This window comes from Lactuca virosa, chromosome 9 (assembly GCF_052849685.1).
Source record: "Lactuca virosa cultivar CGN04683 chromosome 9, Lactuca_virosa_CGN04683_v6, whole genome shotgun sequence".
Taxonomy (NCBI): Eukaryota; Viridiplantae; Streptophyta; class Magnoliopsida; order Asterales; family Asteraceae; genus Lactuca; species Lactuca virosa.
In genome coordinates, this window is record NC_136434.1 from 26,140,266 (window position 1) to 26,157,743 (window position 17,478).

The 17,478-nt window shown below is 36.7% G+C and overlaps 1 protein-coding gene across 1 annotated transcript; it reads right to left on the bottom strand.

The window, feature by feature from the left end:
* Positions 1-7,892: 7,892 nt before the first annotated feature.
* Positions 7,893-11,251, bottom strand: LOC145136628 (formin-like protein 2). The gene is made up of 4 exons (XM_079070738.1): positions 9,534-11,251; positions 9,244-9,452; positions 8,917-9,161; positions 7,893-8,831 (listed from the first exon to the last, which is right to left on the bottom strand). The coding sequence occupies exons 1-4, from the start codon at positions 11,090-11,092 to the stop codon at positions 8,064-8,066; spliced, it is 2,781 nt and encodes a 926-aa protein (XP_078926864.1). The 5' UTR covers positions 11,093-11,251; the 3' UTR covers positions 7,893-8,063.
* Between the last annotated feature and the right edge of the window lie 6,227 nt (positions 11,252-17,478).

Genomic DNA, 17,478 nt, shown 5'->3' on the forward strand with positions numbered 1-17,478 from the left:
AAAACTCGATCAAAAACCCGTTTTTATCAAAAACACGAAGAACAAACCCCCCTTAATTTTCAGAGATCTATCCAAAAACGCAAGAATCTTTCAAAAATAAGATCAAATATGCTCCAGATCTGACGAAATTGACTGATACAATCCAAGCTCTGATACCAATTGTAAGTCCCTAATCTGCTTGTGTATCAATCAGATCCAATTGATGGTGCGGAATCCCAATCAAACGGATGATGTCAGATCAAAATAGAAGAGAAGGAGAAGAAGAAGATGATGAATCTATGTATGAATTGATTAGAATGAAGATCCATATACAAGAGATTCACACACACAAAACTTCTCTCTAGTTTCTCTCTCTAGAACACCTTACCTCCTCTTGTTCATCAATCTCTCCTCAACCACCTAACACCTATATATAATACTTGGGGAATAAGGGTCCAATGGGTTTACAGTCGTAAATGGGTTTACGGTCGTAAACCTGTTTACGGCCGTAAACACTGACCGTAAACACATATATGGCCGTAAACACTGAGTTGTTTACGGTCCTAGACATAAAATTATATTTTTCTAGAAAAGCAAAGTATAAACCATATTTTTGACCCAACAACAGTGCCTGAAGTGCCAGTCGGCCTAGGGCGTAACGTCACCATACTGAAAATACACCATAACAAACATCAACATGCACATCATATCTCAAGGGATCTCACATACTACAAGTTTCCTGGATTCATCTCAACCTTCCTTGATTCGAGTACAGATCCTCTGCTTTCAGTAGTACGGGCCCATACTACCTTCCACATCTATCCGTACTTTCCTCAAGAACTGCATCGACTCCACCAAGTCCCTTCTACTACTACTGATGATCTCATGCTAACTTCATCCTAGGCTTGCCCTAGGGTAATCACTAACCACTCTCCGCTATCAGCTGCATAAGAAGTTCCTGCTATCTCCCCTTAACTAGCTCGTGAATACTATTACATATCACTAAGACTAGATAATTCTTCGAATGAGAGATCCTACCCTACAACGGTTGGACTCAAACAAGAGTTGCGCAATAGAGCTAGACCTAACCTTCTGAAATTATTTATTCCTCGCAATATGCAACTTAACATATTCATTTACTAGTTAGTAAAAGATAACTAGAACTCCTAAAAGCACAAAGCAAGCAGCATTCGAGCATCGAGTACACATAATCAAGCATATCACATTCAGGCCATCACTGACTAATCTGTACTAGCATGCAGTTCATAAAGCTGAGATACATATAACAAGAGCACAAGGCATCCTTCCTAGATCCTTAGTCCTAAACTAGCATGCAATTCTCATAAGCTGGTAAACATAACATAACATAAACTTGTATGGGTAATTTGGGAGTACTTACTTGAGCTCGGCTGATTGCATGCACCACACCCTTTTCTCTTTTTTAAAGTTCTTTTCTCTTTTCAAAATTCTTTTCTCTTTGTCAAAGTTTTTTTTCTAAAAATGATTTTCTTATAAAAATTTTCATTCCAATTCCTTAGTTTGAGTTCAGACACACCCGAGAGCATGCCTGAATCCCTCAAACCAAGGCTCTGATACCAACTTGAAACATCCCAAAATACAGACCAAAAATTTCTTTTTAAAACCATTAGTTAAACCATAAATCATCCATCATCATAAAGAAGAAAATCAAGAATCATGTATCTCAAACATCATGTCAAAAACTGTATCAAATCATATGAGAAAATATCAGAGTCTAAACAATCCCAGGCTGAAACTGTGGTGTGTGCCATGCGATTATCCCGAGCCCCTCCCCTTGCTAGTGGAAGTACCTGAAACCAAAACTGAAAACTGTAAGCACGAAGCTTAGTGAGTCTCCCCAAACTACCACATACCATACAAATATCATGCAACTAGGAGATACGGGCCCCGCCCACTCTCATGGAGATTCGGGCCCCGCCCACACTCTGCTGTCTAGGAGATTCGGGCCCCACCCACACTCCATTGTCTAGGAGATTCGGGCCCCACCCACACTCCGCCGTCTAGGAGATTCGGGCCCCGCCCACACTCCGTTGTCTAGGAGATTCGGGCCCCGCCCACACTCCGCTACTAACATGCATACAAGTATCACACAGACAACAAGTATATCTACCAAACAATCACATATATATACTCAATAATACTATGAGAATCGGGCCCCGCCCACACTCAGCTACTAACATATCACATATACGGGCCGGCCTTGGTGCCTTAGACTCGTCCCTACTGAAAGGAAACTCACCTCGCAAGACTGGCTGCTGAAAACTTGAGTGAGAAATCCTTGTATGCTGCTTCGGCGACTCTCCGGCTATCAATTCCATAATAACACTTAATCAAAATCTGCTAATCCTCCATAGGATAAAATGACCATTTTACCCCTGGTCAAAGTCAAAGTCAAGGTCAACTCCCAGTCAACCCAACTCGTCGAGTTATCTCCCAACTCGGCGAGTCCATGAAATGCTTAAACTCATGGTCAACTGAGTCAACTCGTCGAGTCCCTTAACAGACTCGTTGAGTTCTTTCTGTCATAATAATCGGGACAACACGCTTCAACTCGTCGAGTCCTTCCCTGGACTCGCCGAGTTCCCCTGTCTGATTGAGCCATCTCAATGGATTAAGCTCCTACCATTCAGATCTATGTTCCAAACTTCATCTACATACTAGGAATACACTCTTAAGGGAAAAGTTTCCAACTTTACCCGTCCTTAGTCCTTCCTAATGGGTTTAACCCAAACCCTAACTTCTTTAAGACATAAATCTTGGTCCACAAGCCATAATACCCTTAACCAAGGCACAATATACTAGATCTAGGCTCTTATCATCTGTGGGACACGTAAAGTCCCGAGGTTTCCTGCCATGGATGGTCTTTTAGGGCTAAAAAGGCCATGTTCTTGCATATAAGCTTGCATGGGGCCTCCACGGTCATAAAGTTTGCACTTTTATGCCATGGAACCCTTCCTAGACCCCAGATCTGAGATGTACATCACTTAGGACGTCCCAATCTGTGACAACCCGAAACTTTTCCGTTTCCACTATGCGATTTCCGTTAATAAAATTTGAATTTTATTAATTTTCCGTCGAATCCTTGATTTAGAAAATCATCTGGTGTTATATAATTAAACTTATATATGCAAGTCGGAACCAAAACCGCACGAAACTCGAATTATCCTCGAAAAACATCATGTTCACGGCCTGACTGGAGTTCACGGCCGTAAACCTGTTTACGACCGTAAACTCGTTTGCGGTCAGCATCGGGTGGACCCCACCCAACGACCACAAAACCCCTATAAATATGAGACCCCCACCCTCATTTGAACACATTTGACCGGAAACTCTCTCTTTCTCTCTCTAAAACTCTTGACCGTAAACACCTAGAAGGCCTTCAATCTTCGAGAAAACACCGAGAAACACCGTTTACAGTTATTTTGGGGCATCTGGAACACATTTCTCTTCGAAATCAGCACCCTTGTTCTTGAGTTTACGGCCCATCTTCAAAGGCCGTAAACCCGTTTACGGCCCATCTTTAAAGACCGTAAACCCAGTTCACGGCCGTAAACTCTTCACGGCTGTAAACCACTTTTCACGGCCGCAAACTCTTCCTAAGTGGTGAAAGCTCGTTTTATCGATTCAAGCAGGTTCTGGTAACATTCCTTAACCAAAAGCAAGTGTTTTTCTAACACTTTATCTAACGAAATCGCTAATTTAGATACATATACGTATTTATTGATATTAGGATTCCGTTAAGTGCCACGTACAACAACCCGAGGATCTTCGTTTCCAGTGAACGTTTCCACACAACCACAGTGAGTTCATACCCCTACGCTTTTCTGAGTTTTTATGTTTTTAGGGGGAGAATACAAGCAAAAGTACAAGGAAACTTGTGCTCAAAACATATTATTTTGTTTAAGATAATTATATTTCTAGTATGCTTTTAACACGGAAAACAGTTTTTACCAAACGATTAAGAAATCAATTCGTAGAAACAGTTTTCAAAACTAGGGTAACGAACTTGTGAATCATGTCGTAAAATGTATCATTTTATAAAGGATTCATGCAAATTGTAACATCCGGATTTTCAGGTATGTTATTTTGAATTAATTATTTTGAGGATCATTGATCTACTCGACGAGTTGGCGCTATAACTCGTCGAGTAGAAGCGGGGTGGCCACGTGAGTTTAATGAACTACTCGACGAGTCCAAGAGTAGACTCGCCGAGTAGGCGCTGTAAGTGGAAACCCTAGATCCCCGGGTTTGGGACCTATTTAAAGGCACTTATAGCCTCATTTGCGGCCACATCTCTCTGAGAAGAAACCCTAAACGCCCCTTGAGCTTGTGAGAGAGTCTTGAGATTTTGAGTGCATTTTGGTGTGATTTTGCAAAGGGAAAAGAAGGGTTCCAGCAAGAAGGACCAGAGGAGGGTGTCATTCTGAGATCTTGGAGCAAGGAGCTTCACTTTGAGGTAACAAATCGACCTTCTCTTTCTGTATGGTGTAGATTTCATGAATCTAGGGTTTCTTCACCCTTGTCTTCAAAGGATTTTGGAGTATTTGAAGTCCCTTTGTGGAATAAGCATTAGATCTGGACCTTAAGAGGTCCAGAGAGTCCCAAGCATCCAGCTTTATGCATTTCCAATGGAGTTTTGAACATAGGTTGCCATTTTAGGAGCTATTTCACCATAAGAAGCCCTAGGAGTGTTGCATGAGCGTAAAGGTTGGACCTTTACGTAATTATTGGGCACTAGAAGGTCAGATCTATAGGTTAGAGAAGCAGATCTGACCTCAGAAGGTCATTTGAGTAATCTCATGGACGAAACTCACTGAGTCCATGAGCGGACTCGACGAGTCGGATCGTGTTGCACCACGATTCGTGATCAGTGGTAACCATTAAGGGAAAGGTTGACTCGACGAGTCGAGTGAGGCCTTAGAGGATTCAGAGGACACGTATGGACTCGCCGAGTCACCCGAGTGCACTCGATGAGTCTGGTCAAAGTTGGACCGTTGACTGGGGTTGACTTTTAGGGTTTGGTCAACATTTGGACATTTGACCATTGGAGGGGTAAAATGGTCTTTTCTCCTTCTGAGAGAATATAGGGAGGGATTATTCTAGCCTTTGAGAGCCGTATTAATTAGAGATAATTACTTTATGTGATTAGGCGGAGGCTAGAGCAGATATTCGAGTTCGAGACTTTCCGAGATTACCCGAGGTGAGTCTTCTCACTATACATTACCATGAGTGGTATCTATGTGCAGACCGGAGGGTCTTATGTGTTATGTGTATGTTTGAGTTTATGTGCATTGTGTTATATGTATGCTATATGTTATATAGACCGGACCGGAGGGTCCAACGATTTAGACCGGACCGGAGGGTCCAACGAGCTAGACCGGACTGGAGGGTCCAACGAGCTACGGGACTGGAGGGTCCCGCTGAGACACATTGACCAGAGGGTCATACCGAGTTATAGCCTCGAGTGGCTTATGTGTTGTATGTGGTATATTGGGGAACTCACTAAGCATTTATGCTTACCGTGTTATGTGATATGTGTTTCAGGTACCAGCGAGGATCGCAGGAAGGCGCCGGCATGATTTGTACACACTGGCAGAGGATTTTGTTTTGAGATTATGGGATATGTTTCATTATGATGACATTGGATCATGAGATTCTGGGAATATTATATATGTTTTTTATTATGTTGAAAAATAAAAATTTGTTTTAAATTTTACGTTGTTACACAAATCATAAAAAGGATTTTCCATATTATTACTTGCAAATTTGTTAGTCTAGTTGGAGACACGTCCTTGGTAACACTCACCAACGAAACAGAGTGTAGGACTAGCACTTATGACCAGAATCTCTTGTAGAGAGAGCGTGACTGTTGTATATAGATCTATACGAGACTGACTATCCCGCACCTCGCTGCTAGCTACAGTGGGACCGGCAGGTCTACGGGTGACAAAGTCATAAAGGATACTGGCCCCGATACGTGCCATATCAAGTTAATGTATGGTTATAAAACTCACAATATAGATAACAGAGATTTACTTTGTAATAATGAATCAAGTGAATTAACCTCAAAGTAATAACCGATTTGATTACTGGAAGATACTAATGGTACCTTCAGGATTTAGTTCATCACGTTTTCTTTTATTAGTTTTATTTATGTAATAGGACTAATATACCTCACTGGGAGTAACCAGGGTTTTTAAAAGAAAACTACGTTTATCGATATAAGTGTGGTAGATACTTGTACACCTCAGTTTCGAACGGATAACCAACCATCAACTTTTAGGGAAAATATAGAATTTTCCCGGGATAACTCGACTTTTCATAAACGAATTGTTTAACAAGTAACTATCGGATATTCATATTCATTCCACGACCCCTTGGATTGTACATATCTTGTATGAATCTGGAAGTCATGGAAGGAATAAGTTTTCAAACACGCTTTCCATAAGAAAATATAGGATTTTCTTGAGGAACACTCTTCAAAAGGATTCAAAGTAACATTTTTCTCACCAAAACTAAATGCTTATGAACTCACCAGCTTTATGCTGATATTCTTTCAAAACTGCTTATATTCTCAGGGAATTAGTAGACAGGTACTTCCAGGAATTTGGAGAAGTCGGAGCGTTAGAGTCACGTCTTTCCATTTTACTTTTGATATGAACAAAACTATGTATTAAACAATGTAAACCTTTTTCATATATGTATTCAATGTCTAGTTGTGTTTACTATGCTTGCTATGATACAATTGTTGTGATATTACGCATGACGTCAACCACCCCCGAACGTTTCCGCCGTTCCGGTTTGGGGGTGTGACACAATCCCAAGGGCTAAGGTTCTTGAACCAAATTCTTCATAAAATGAAAACAAATAGATCTAAGAGAAGAAGGATCAAGTTAGGGACTTGATTACCAGAAAATGTAGTAAATGGAGTGTAGTTCCTGGATCTACTTCTTCCCCTTTGAGCCTTCTATCCCCTTCTTCTTCCACAAGCTAAAGGCACAAATAACACTCAAAATGGCAAGAAATAGCTCAAAATCACTCAAGGTGGATTAGGGTTTCGAGATTAGAGTTTGGAGGTGATAGAGGTTGGGGTGGAGACCAGATATGATGTTTAAATAGGGTGCAAACCCTAAAGATTAGGGTCTCCTCCTGATGGACCTACTCGTCGAGTCAAGGCTTCGACTCGTTGAGTAGACCTCTTAAACCCCGCGTCCAAATTGGCATCTACTCGACGATTTAAGGCTACCAACTCGTCAAGTAGCTCTTACAGGGGCGGATTTAGGGGTGGTCCAGGGTGGCACCGACAACCCCTAACTTTTCCGGCCGCATTGGAAAAATTTTCGAAATTTTTTAAAATTTTTATTTTTTCTACTTTCCCGTACAACCCTACTGTGAAATCTTGCGTCCGCCCCTGAGCTCTTACAAAATGAATACTTTAATAGATTAAATGCGTACCAGAAACGGGGCATTACACTTAGATGCATGACAAAGAACAACAATATCTCATAGTTGGTTTAGTAAAATCCAATTAGTAAACATATCAATCTTTGTACTAAGTTTGACCTTAAAAAAATATCATTTTAGCGGATCTAGTTGAAGAGTGAATCCATCGAGGCGCAGGATTATCTGACGGTTGGTCATAACATCATGTTGAGGTGAACCAGATTAAAAATTGCCGGTGTTTTGATTGTAATATTTCGTCCCTCTCTTTCAAATTTTTGTATTTATATTTGTGAGGTTAAAGTTATAATTTACCTTGAGCAAAGATTACGGCGGGGATTAAATTGCAACAATTTCTACTTCAAGGCAATTCTGGAACACCACCTACCCCCGGTAATTATGAGTTTATGTCTCTCACCCATTAGAATATGCTCTTCAAGAACAATTACAGTGATTAATTTCTTCATTAACTTACCGACTTAATTAGATCCAAAGCTTTTTTACAGTGAGTTTCCAGCGTCAAAACCTACCCAAAATCATCTAAATTTGTCTACGTAAATACAACAACAAAGAACAAGACAGAAGTAGCAGATAACCTAATACACCTACAGAGAAGAAGAGCTTTCATCATCGGAAGAACTGTACTGTCGCTTTCCATGAAATCCATCAAAAACTGGACCTCGGTTTACCATTACTGGCAGTTTCTGAGTGGATTCCATGTTTATGGAACCAACTTCCTTGCAGACCCTATCAAGAACAGTCAAGAAATCCCTCACCACCATAAAGATTCTAAAAGGCTGAGCTTCAAATTTCACTGAGTTTCCATGGAAATATTCAGTGATTTCTTTGACTACAGAAAGTGACACCGCTTCCTGGGCATGAATCTTGATGACCTCCTCTTGTGCTATCTTCAAGAATTTCTTCATTGCATTGGAAAATGTCTTGTTGTTTGAACCTCCTGCTTCAATCAATCTAACAACATCCATAATATTTGCAATCCCGTTTGTTAGTCTCACCACATCCCCATTCAGAACCTCGGAATCCATTCCAGCAGCTTTCTTGACATTTGAAAGACCTGAACTCAAACTAGAAACAATTTGAAGACCAAGTTTGTGGCATTGATTGTCATCATAGTTAGCAGTTGTGTTTGAAAATCGGGCACCTTCAGTTCGAACTATCTCTTGAACAACAAAGTGCAAGAGGGTGGTTTTTCCATCAGCACCCTTAACATCAATGAGTTTTAAGAGGGTATCGAGTTTGAATGCCTGAGCATCACCACGGTTTGTGCCAATATTCATACGGTTTCCGGTTTTGAGCACAGCTTCTAGCAGTTTTAGGAACATCCTGCTGTTTTTAAGTTCTTCACAAGCAGCCTGATTTAGATTGAAACATTTGGGAGCTATTAAAACACTAAATCATGAATATTGTAATTTACAATTGATGTTAAATAAAATTTACCTCTAGAGTTTGAAACGATTGTTCGAGGTATTCGACTTCTGAATCAAAATTGGAAACAAAGAGCATTGCACCGACTCTTCTAAATGCAAAAGGCACATCAAGAACAGCCTTGAGAAATTTCTCAGCTGGACCAAGTTTGAGAGGTGAATCATCTTGATGTTCTTGAAGTTTACGTTCTTCCTCTTTTGTTGGAGCCATCTTCATTAAACTTTCAAGGAGCTCGGTGCCCAGTGTATCTGCATTGCCTGTATAATCGGTGCATAATGTGATTGATACAGTGTCGTTTATAAATTATGGTGTGGTGTAAATGGAAATGAAGAAGCTCACCTTCTAAAAGTGCATCACAAACTTCCTCAGTTGTCACGCCAAGTGCCCTCAATGAGATTGCGATGTTCTGAGACTTCTTTGGATCAAGAACTAGGTTTTCATGGCTGATTGTTGAGGAAAGAATCTGGCGTTTGATTGTTGATTTTTCGTTTGAATTTGCATTTGGTGGTTTTACAATGAATAATGTCTCTATCATCTCTTCATTTAATCTGTTATCAATGGCCCCAAATCATAACATGAGAAGAACAGACAAAAACATATAAGGAGGAGAATATCGACAGGTTTCTTACTTAAAGGAGCTGGATTTGAGGTGATCCCAAACCATTTCATGATCAGAGCTTGCTCTCACTTTATCCCAATGAAGAGGTTTTAATTTTGGTTTTGGGGCTTTCTCGTTTGTTTCAAGATTTTCTTGATTTATCGGCAACATTTCTGTAGGAGAAATCGCTGGTTGATGGCTAGATATAGGCACATGTCTTGCAGGTTTGATCAAAACCGGTGGATTCAGCCGAGTTGCTGGTGGTGGAGTTGTGGGAATTAGGGTTTCTCTGTGCTTCGTCGGTGGCTGCGGCGGTGGCGGGATTCTCGCCAGAGGAGAGCTTTGATCGTTTGATGAGTTTGATAGTCTGGGTGACGACTCTAAGCTGTTCTTACTCAAACCAACATCCGGAGACGGGATTATTAAAGGATGCGGCGGCGGTGGGGGTGGTGGAGGTGGCCGAGACGGCGGAGGAGCAGTTTGAATTGCAACAAGGTCTGGCGATTTCAGTCTTGAATTTCTCGGGCTCAGGCTAACCGGCGGAGAAATACTTAACGAAATGGACCTCGCCGGAGACCCTGAACTTGACGAGGAGTAGGACGAAGAAGAAACCGACCCAATACTCCTACGCGACTGATAGTTACCGGTCGCCGCGGCGACGGTAAAAGCTCGTCTAGCACCGGATCCACCACCGTCCGATGCTCTCGGAGAGTAAAATTCGTCAAACTCTTCGTCTTTCGATTCCACCTCAGAGGTTTCATAACATCCATTTTGCATAATAGTTTGACTACGTCCGCCACCGCTACCACTTAACGGCGGTAACGGGCGGAGCTCCGGCGAACCCACCTTTTGCAAACTCGACTCCTCTTCACCACGATTATGACGACCACTGGTACCAGTAGCATCGACCCCACCATGAGAATTAACAAGCGTGCCTAGATAAAGGAACTCCGAGCTCGTTTGCGACGGGCGATTGAGCTTCGGGATTCGATTATAACTACTATTTCCACCACCACTTACCCCACCAACATTATTCGCAGCAGCACTAAACACACTGTTAGTATAAGATCTTTGAGGTTTTTCATCACTTAAAGACTGAGAATCGTCATGATACCTTCGCTTTTTAATCCTCAAAAAAGCAACAATGAAAAGAACAACAACGGCAGCAATGGCGAGAGTAATGGCAATGGGAATGAGTTTGGATGAAACGCGTTTTGGTTTCGGGGAGGTGGGGAGATTAAGGGAGGAAATGTTGGCCGGGAAAGAGGCGGAAGAGGAGGCAGACGGCTGAGGAGGTGGCGGTGGCGGTGATGGGAAAGACGGGAAGAATGGTTGGTCATTAGTTGGGGTTGTGGTTGGGGTTGGGGTAGATAAAAAAGGCACGTTTAACGATGGTGGTGAAGATGGTGGCAGAGCAGAAGGAGGTTGAACCGGAGGGAGTATTGGGGGGTCCTGCGGGAAGAAAGGTTCGTGTAGCGTCCGGCGGTTAAGGGAGGCGACGACGGTGGTGGCAGTGGCGCAGGTGGATGTTAACACGAGAAGGAAGAAAAAGTTGTGCATTCTCATGGGTGGGTTAGCAAGAGGGTCCATGATTGAAGGCTGAATATCAAAGAACAGGGTTTTCCATGGCGCTCTGTGTTTTACTGTGTGTAGTGCTAATGCGTTAAAGATTTTACAGTGATGGGATGGGGAGTGTTCGTTCTGACCCCCGAGGACTCGAGGACTGTTTCCAGCTAAGATTCTTGCTAAGAAAACTCCAGAGCTATTATTGACATATCAAGATCCTTGTTGTTTCAACGACGTGTACTTTATGCATTCAAAATTGCATTGTTTTTCTGGATTTGTAAATTTAGGCGGTGACAAAGATTTAGGATTTTGCTAGTGTGGCGCGTTTCTCAATGGAAAATTGGATACCGATACGTCCAATTACTTTCTCATTTTAACTTAATTTTAAATAAAATTACACGGTCGGTTTTATAGGTTACCTTGATAGATTGATAGGAAATTCCGAAATAAAGTAAATTAATAATTATAAACAAGTTTTTTTTTTAAAAAAAAAAATTAGAAAATAACTATATTTATTTTGGAATTAGGATTTTACACGTATCGCGTTGCGGCGGCATATTTCAGAAATAGTAGAAAGTAAGTTGCTATATGTGGAACATGAATTTAAAAAAACGTAATCCAACAAACCACAATAGTCTGAGGCCAAAACCATGCCAAACAAAGATAATAAAATCATATTATATATGACATGCATAAGTAAGTAATATTTTTTTAAGTTAACGAATTGAAGTTCAAATAATTAAAAATGTATCATATGTGATCCGGCTTACACGTATAAAAATAAGCACGAAAATAAAAAAAAATACATTTAAATGTAGACGAACTCGAATTTATATCCCGACAGGTACATTAATTTTTTTTTAAATAAATTAAGGTGCTGTTTGTTTTTGGAAAAAAACCTGTTCAGACCTCTTATTGCTGCGCGGCGCAGCACTTTTCATCTTGCAGCTGTTTGTTTTTCAGAAGTCTTCGGATTAAAAAACTTATGCGCGTGCTCTTCTTGGCGCAGCACTTGTTTTGCCTCTTCCTACCTCTTCCAACCTCTTCTTCTTCTTTTTTTCTTGATATAATATTGATTATATATTATTAAAATCTTATTTCACATTTTTTTTTTGTTTTTTTTGTTTATTCTTGTTGAAATTTTTTTTCTTTTTTTTATATTGAATAATAATAATTTGTTGATGAAATATCATTATTTTATGCTAAAATATCTTTATTTTTTGTTAAAATATCATTATTTTTTGCTGAAATATCATAAATTATTGCCGAAATGTCATACATTATTAAATTTTCGGTATTAAAAAACTATATTCGGATTATAAAATCAGTTTATTTTAATTTTTTAATATCTGCAGCAGTATGCAGATGTTAAAAAAACAAACACGCTTCTTATTACAGTCTGCAGCCGTTTGGTCCACCTCTTCTACTGCAGAGGGTTGCAGAGGTGGTCCGCAGATTTTATGAATTTTTGCTTCAAAAAAACAAATAGCACCTAACTAAAGTTCTAAATTTACACCGAAACAATGACCACCTCTAATTTATACCGACACATATGAAAGGTTAGAAAAATCAAAGGGGTGATAACCGTAGGAAAATCAGATTATACCATATTATGGGAGATAAAACAAAAGTTTAGAAAATAAAAGGGGTGAAATTGACATTTTCAAAAGTTCATATACAGGGGTGAATATGATATTTTAAAAGATGAAGGGTTGAAAATGTTATTTACTAAAGTATGAGGATAATAGCAATAGAAACTTACTAGGAGGACTTAAATTGCCAAAAGCTAAAAATGATTAAAGAGTGAAAATGAAAAATAAGAAAAGTTGAAATGAGTAAAAACAAAAGAAACTTAGTAGGGGGACCTAAATTGCCAAAAAATTAAAAATAATTGAAGAATTAAAATGAAAAGTAGACAAAAGTAGAAGGGAGTAAAAGCCACCGAAATTGTTATTTAGAATAGATATAATGTGTTTGATCTTTAAATTCTAAAAAAAGAAATTGGTTTTTTCAAAACAAATCTTTTTATTTATACTGGAAGTGTCTATTTGAAAATTTTTAATATCATTGTTTTGATTTATATCTTAATATCGTGTATATTTTAAATTTATTATGTTTGTTTAATTTTTTATTTGACTTAATTAAAAAATATTTTTTTCTCGAAATTTCGAAATTGTTCTTGAAATTCCGGATTTTTTTTCGAACTCCAAAATTTCAGTCTGAGATTCCAGAATGTCATGCCGAAATATATTTTTTTTGTCAGAAAAATGTTTTTTTTTTCGGTCTGGAATGTTCGTTCCGGACTTAGTGGTTATTTTTGTCAAAAACAATTTATTTTTGTTTTTTTATTTTTATTAAAATACACATTAAGATGGTGTTTATGATTTAATCTAAAAACAACTTATTGACTTATTGGCTTTTTGAAAAGTCAATAAGTCAAAAAAGTGTTTGCCAATATGATAATGATTTTTAAAATAATTTCTCATTAACCCTTCATAAATGAGATTTTATTAAGTTAGGATTTTTAATTTTTCAAAACTTCTTATAACTTTTTAGGTTGTAAAAGTCAAATACCCTTTAAAACATGTATAAGTTAAGACAAATATTTTTTTAAAAAATAACTTATTGACTTTTCACTCCATAAAAATTAATCCAAACACTTTTTGAAAAACTTATTTTCTTATCAACATAAGTCAATAAGTCATTTTGCCTAAAAATCATTTTTAAGTTTAAAATGACATCTCAAACACCATCTAAATTGTTGTTAGATTACTCCTCTTGATTGATTCATATAATTATCAAAACATCTATCATTTGGTCTATGTAGTTTTATTTCTTGTGTGGTGAGTTTTTATGGTTGTATTTTTCAAGAAAATTGATCTAAAAATTTATATTACTTTTTATATATAAGTTTTATTTAAAAATAATAATTTGTTTATTAAAAAGCACTTATTCTTCACTATTCAGACTATTAAAACTCTTCAATATCCAACTTCCACCATCTCCATGTTAGATTTACAACACCTACACCAAAGAGACTTTGGCCTAGAGGTATCAAGATGTTGTAAATATGTTCATCCCCTAAGGGGTTGAGGGTTCAGGTCTCATGTTGACAAAATGAATAGTTTAGAAGTAGGATTTTGTAGGTTTGTGTGTTAGTCATTCAAAAAAAGATCTACAACACTTATAATGCCACCATCCTCCACCACCACTACCATCATTTGTCTCCTCTACTAAACACTTTGCAACCCTCTGACCTTCTCCTATGGCCAGAAATCAACCACACTACCATTTCCTCTCTTCTTCCCTCGTCTTCCGACAAAAGACCTCTGTAGTCCCACCTATTTTCCTTTGGTCTACATCAAACTGTAGTTAAAGCTCGTCGTGTATGTTCTCTCCAGATCGAACTTAGTCGCTAACGTCAATGTTCTCTCCAGATTAAACACAACTACAAACCCTAGTTTAATGCCGTTGTAGGTTTAGATCTGAAATGATTACCAGATAGGACTTATTTTATGTGATCCTCAAACTTGATTCTGACCCACGAACCCGAATCACGAACCTTATGAACTCATATAGTTAAGCAGGTTAGGCGGGTCATGTTAGGGTTTGACTCATTCGATTTTAAGGGTTGAGCAAGATGAAACAAATATTTATATGGGTCGTGTGTGGGTTGAGCTTTCTAACTCACCAACCCAACACACGACATGATTGGCATTTTTATATATAAAAGAGGTGAGTAACTGATTACTACTTAATCACTTTTGAAACGTAAATCTATTTAGTTTTCACCTTAGAGAATAAGAATATCAAGAACACAAATAAATAAAAATATCATGATATGCCACAATAAATCAATGATTTCAAAAATACATATAGTATGGGAGAAATACTTAACATAAAAATGTAAATGATTAAAAATAAATAAATGTTTATTTGTAAAAAAAATTATGGTAACCTGAAAACATATTATCCGAATTTATAAGAGAAAAATAACAAATAAATAATTGCAAAGTTTTAGTTTAAACGATCAAAAAGTTATGTTAGAATAAAACTGTATTTGTTTTTAACAAACTTGAATATTGTTTAGTCGATATCTCTTCTATATATTGATATAATGTTAAAAGAAATGCCACATTCTATAAATAGATTTAATCATGTTGTAAGGTATTTCTTTTGGCTTGGAACAAGAAGGTGCTATATAACGGATCTATTCATTTATTGCTTTTTGGAGACGTTAAAAGTTAAAATGGTGTTATTCTCATTCCCATAAAAAGATTGCATCATTTGTTTTACTTAATAAAAACTAGGAAAAGGCTCGTCCGTTGCACGGGTGAAAGTTTAGTAGCAAAAATATAAAGAAGTAAAAATAAAGTGTCAAAATTATAAAGAGAAAAAGTTTGTTGAAACTTTAATGGCAAAATTAGTAAAAATAAAGTATCCAAACTATAAAGAGGAAAAGTTTATTGAAACTTTAGTGACAAAATTATAAAAAAGTAAAAATAAAGTGGTAAAATTATAAAAGAATAAAGAAAAAGGGTTTTAAATAAGTAAAAGTGAAAGTTTAGTGGCAAAAATATGAAGAAGTAAAAATAAAATGACAAAAATTATAAAAAGTAAAAGTTTGTTGAAACTTTAGTGGCAAAATTAAGAATAAAAAAATATAGTGTTAAAATTATAAACATGAAAAGTTTCCTGTTGAAATTTGTCATGGGCTTTAATATATATATATATATATATATATATATATATATATATATATATATATATATATATATATATATATATATATATATATAATAACTTTTGACTAATATCATGTAATTATTAAACAACGATATATTTGAATGAACTCCTACATGATGACTCGTTACTCCAGTATCAATAAGCTCTAAAGTGTGAATTTTGAATATTGTAGATTTTCTTTTTGAACGTCAAACTTTATCATGGAGTTATAAGGCTAGTGCCAGTCGTTTATTATTATGATATTTATGTTTACAATGTATTTTTTGGTATATTACCGAGAAAATTACTAATATAGTCAAATTTGTTAATTATTTTGTCAAAAATAGCAAAAAAAAAAAAAACAATAGCCATCAATTTCGCAGATTGATTAGAACCAGCTATGAAATAAGTATTTCATCTGCGAACATACAAACAGTTTATGCACATTTCTGCTTCGGAGACTTGTACGTTCACAGATAAAAAATCCATCTATGAAATCATTGTTTGAAATATAAATATCAACAAGTTAGCCTCATTTCATAGATGGATTGGAGTCGATCTATGAAATGTTTTCATTCCATCTATGAAATCATTGTTTGAAGTATAAATACCAACAAGTTAGCCTATTTCATAGATGGATTGCAATCCATCTATGAAATGCTCTCATTTCATATGCGATTTGTTGGTAGAATTTTTTTATATAGTTAGTTTTGACTATTAATTTTTTAAGGTTGACTTCAAAATCAAACAGTTATAACTATGAATTCATACAAATTAGTAGATTTTATATAAAAAATTACAAAAAAAAGAAAATCTTAGTTTATGACTTATATCTTTGGAATTCTTATTTAACTTCTCAAAATAATACATTTTCTCGTACATAGCTTCTTCATAGAATTTTCCCAACTAAAAAACTAGAAAAATGAGTGATTTAAAAGAAATGATTTTGTACCAAAAAATTGGTTGATTTCATAGATGGAATGGCTAATTTCATAAATGGATTTTCCATCTGTGAACATACGAGTCTCCGAGGTAGAAACGTGCATAAATTGCTTGTACATTCGCAAATGGAATATTTATTTCATAGTTGGTCCTAAGCTATCCGCGAAATTGATGGCTATTGTGTGTAATTTTGTTTTTTTTTTGCTATTTTTTACAAAGTAATTAGCAACTTTGGCTATATTAGTAATTTTCTTTATATATTTTTCGCAACACTTTAATGTTTTTTTAATTTTTTAATTTAAATTAAAAACCTAAATTTCATTAGCTAAAATTTAAAATTACATAACAAGAAATTAAACCATTAAAAAACATAACAATAAATAAGTACGAATAAAAATTACAATTTATAATTTTCTTTAGTTGCGGCTTTTAGGTGCTTTTTGTTTTTCCGAAGTGAAACTGTCTGAAGTCTGCGGACCACCTCTGCAGCCCTCTGCAGCAGAAGAGGTGGACCAAAGTGCTGCAGACTGTAATGAGAAGCATGTTTGTTTTTGTAACGGCTGCAGACTGCTGCAGATATTAAAAAATTTAAAATAAAATAATTTAATAAACCGAAAATAGTTTTTTAATACCAAAAATTTAATAATTGTAGTCTTAAAACATTGAAATAAAATTCAAACAACCAAATTAGTCTTATAATAACATTTTTAAATAAAATTCATACAACCAAACTTTAATAATTT

Excerpts from the sequence above, each read along its gene's own strand:
- LOC145136628 (XM_079070738.1), bottom strand. The coding sequence starts at position 11,092 with ATGGACCCTCTTGCTAACCCACCCATGAGAATGCACAACTTTTTCTTC. Across the intron at positions 9,453-9,533 it reads CTCAAATCCAGCTCCTTTAA|ATTAAATGAAGAGATGATAG; the intron begins GTAAGAAACCTG and ends CATTGATAACAG. Across the intron at positions 8,832-8,916 it reads AATCGTTTCAAACTCTAGAG|GCTGCTTGTGAAGAACTTAA; the intron begins GTAAATTTTATT and ends AATCTAAATCAG.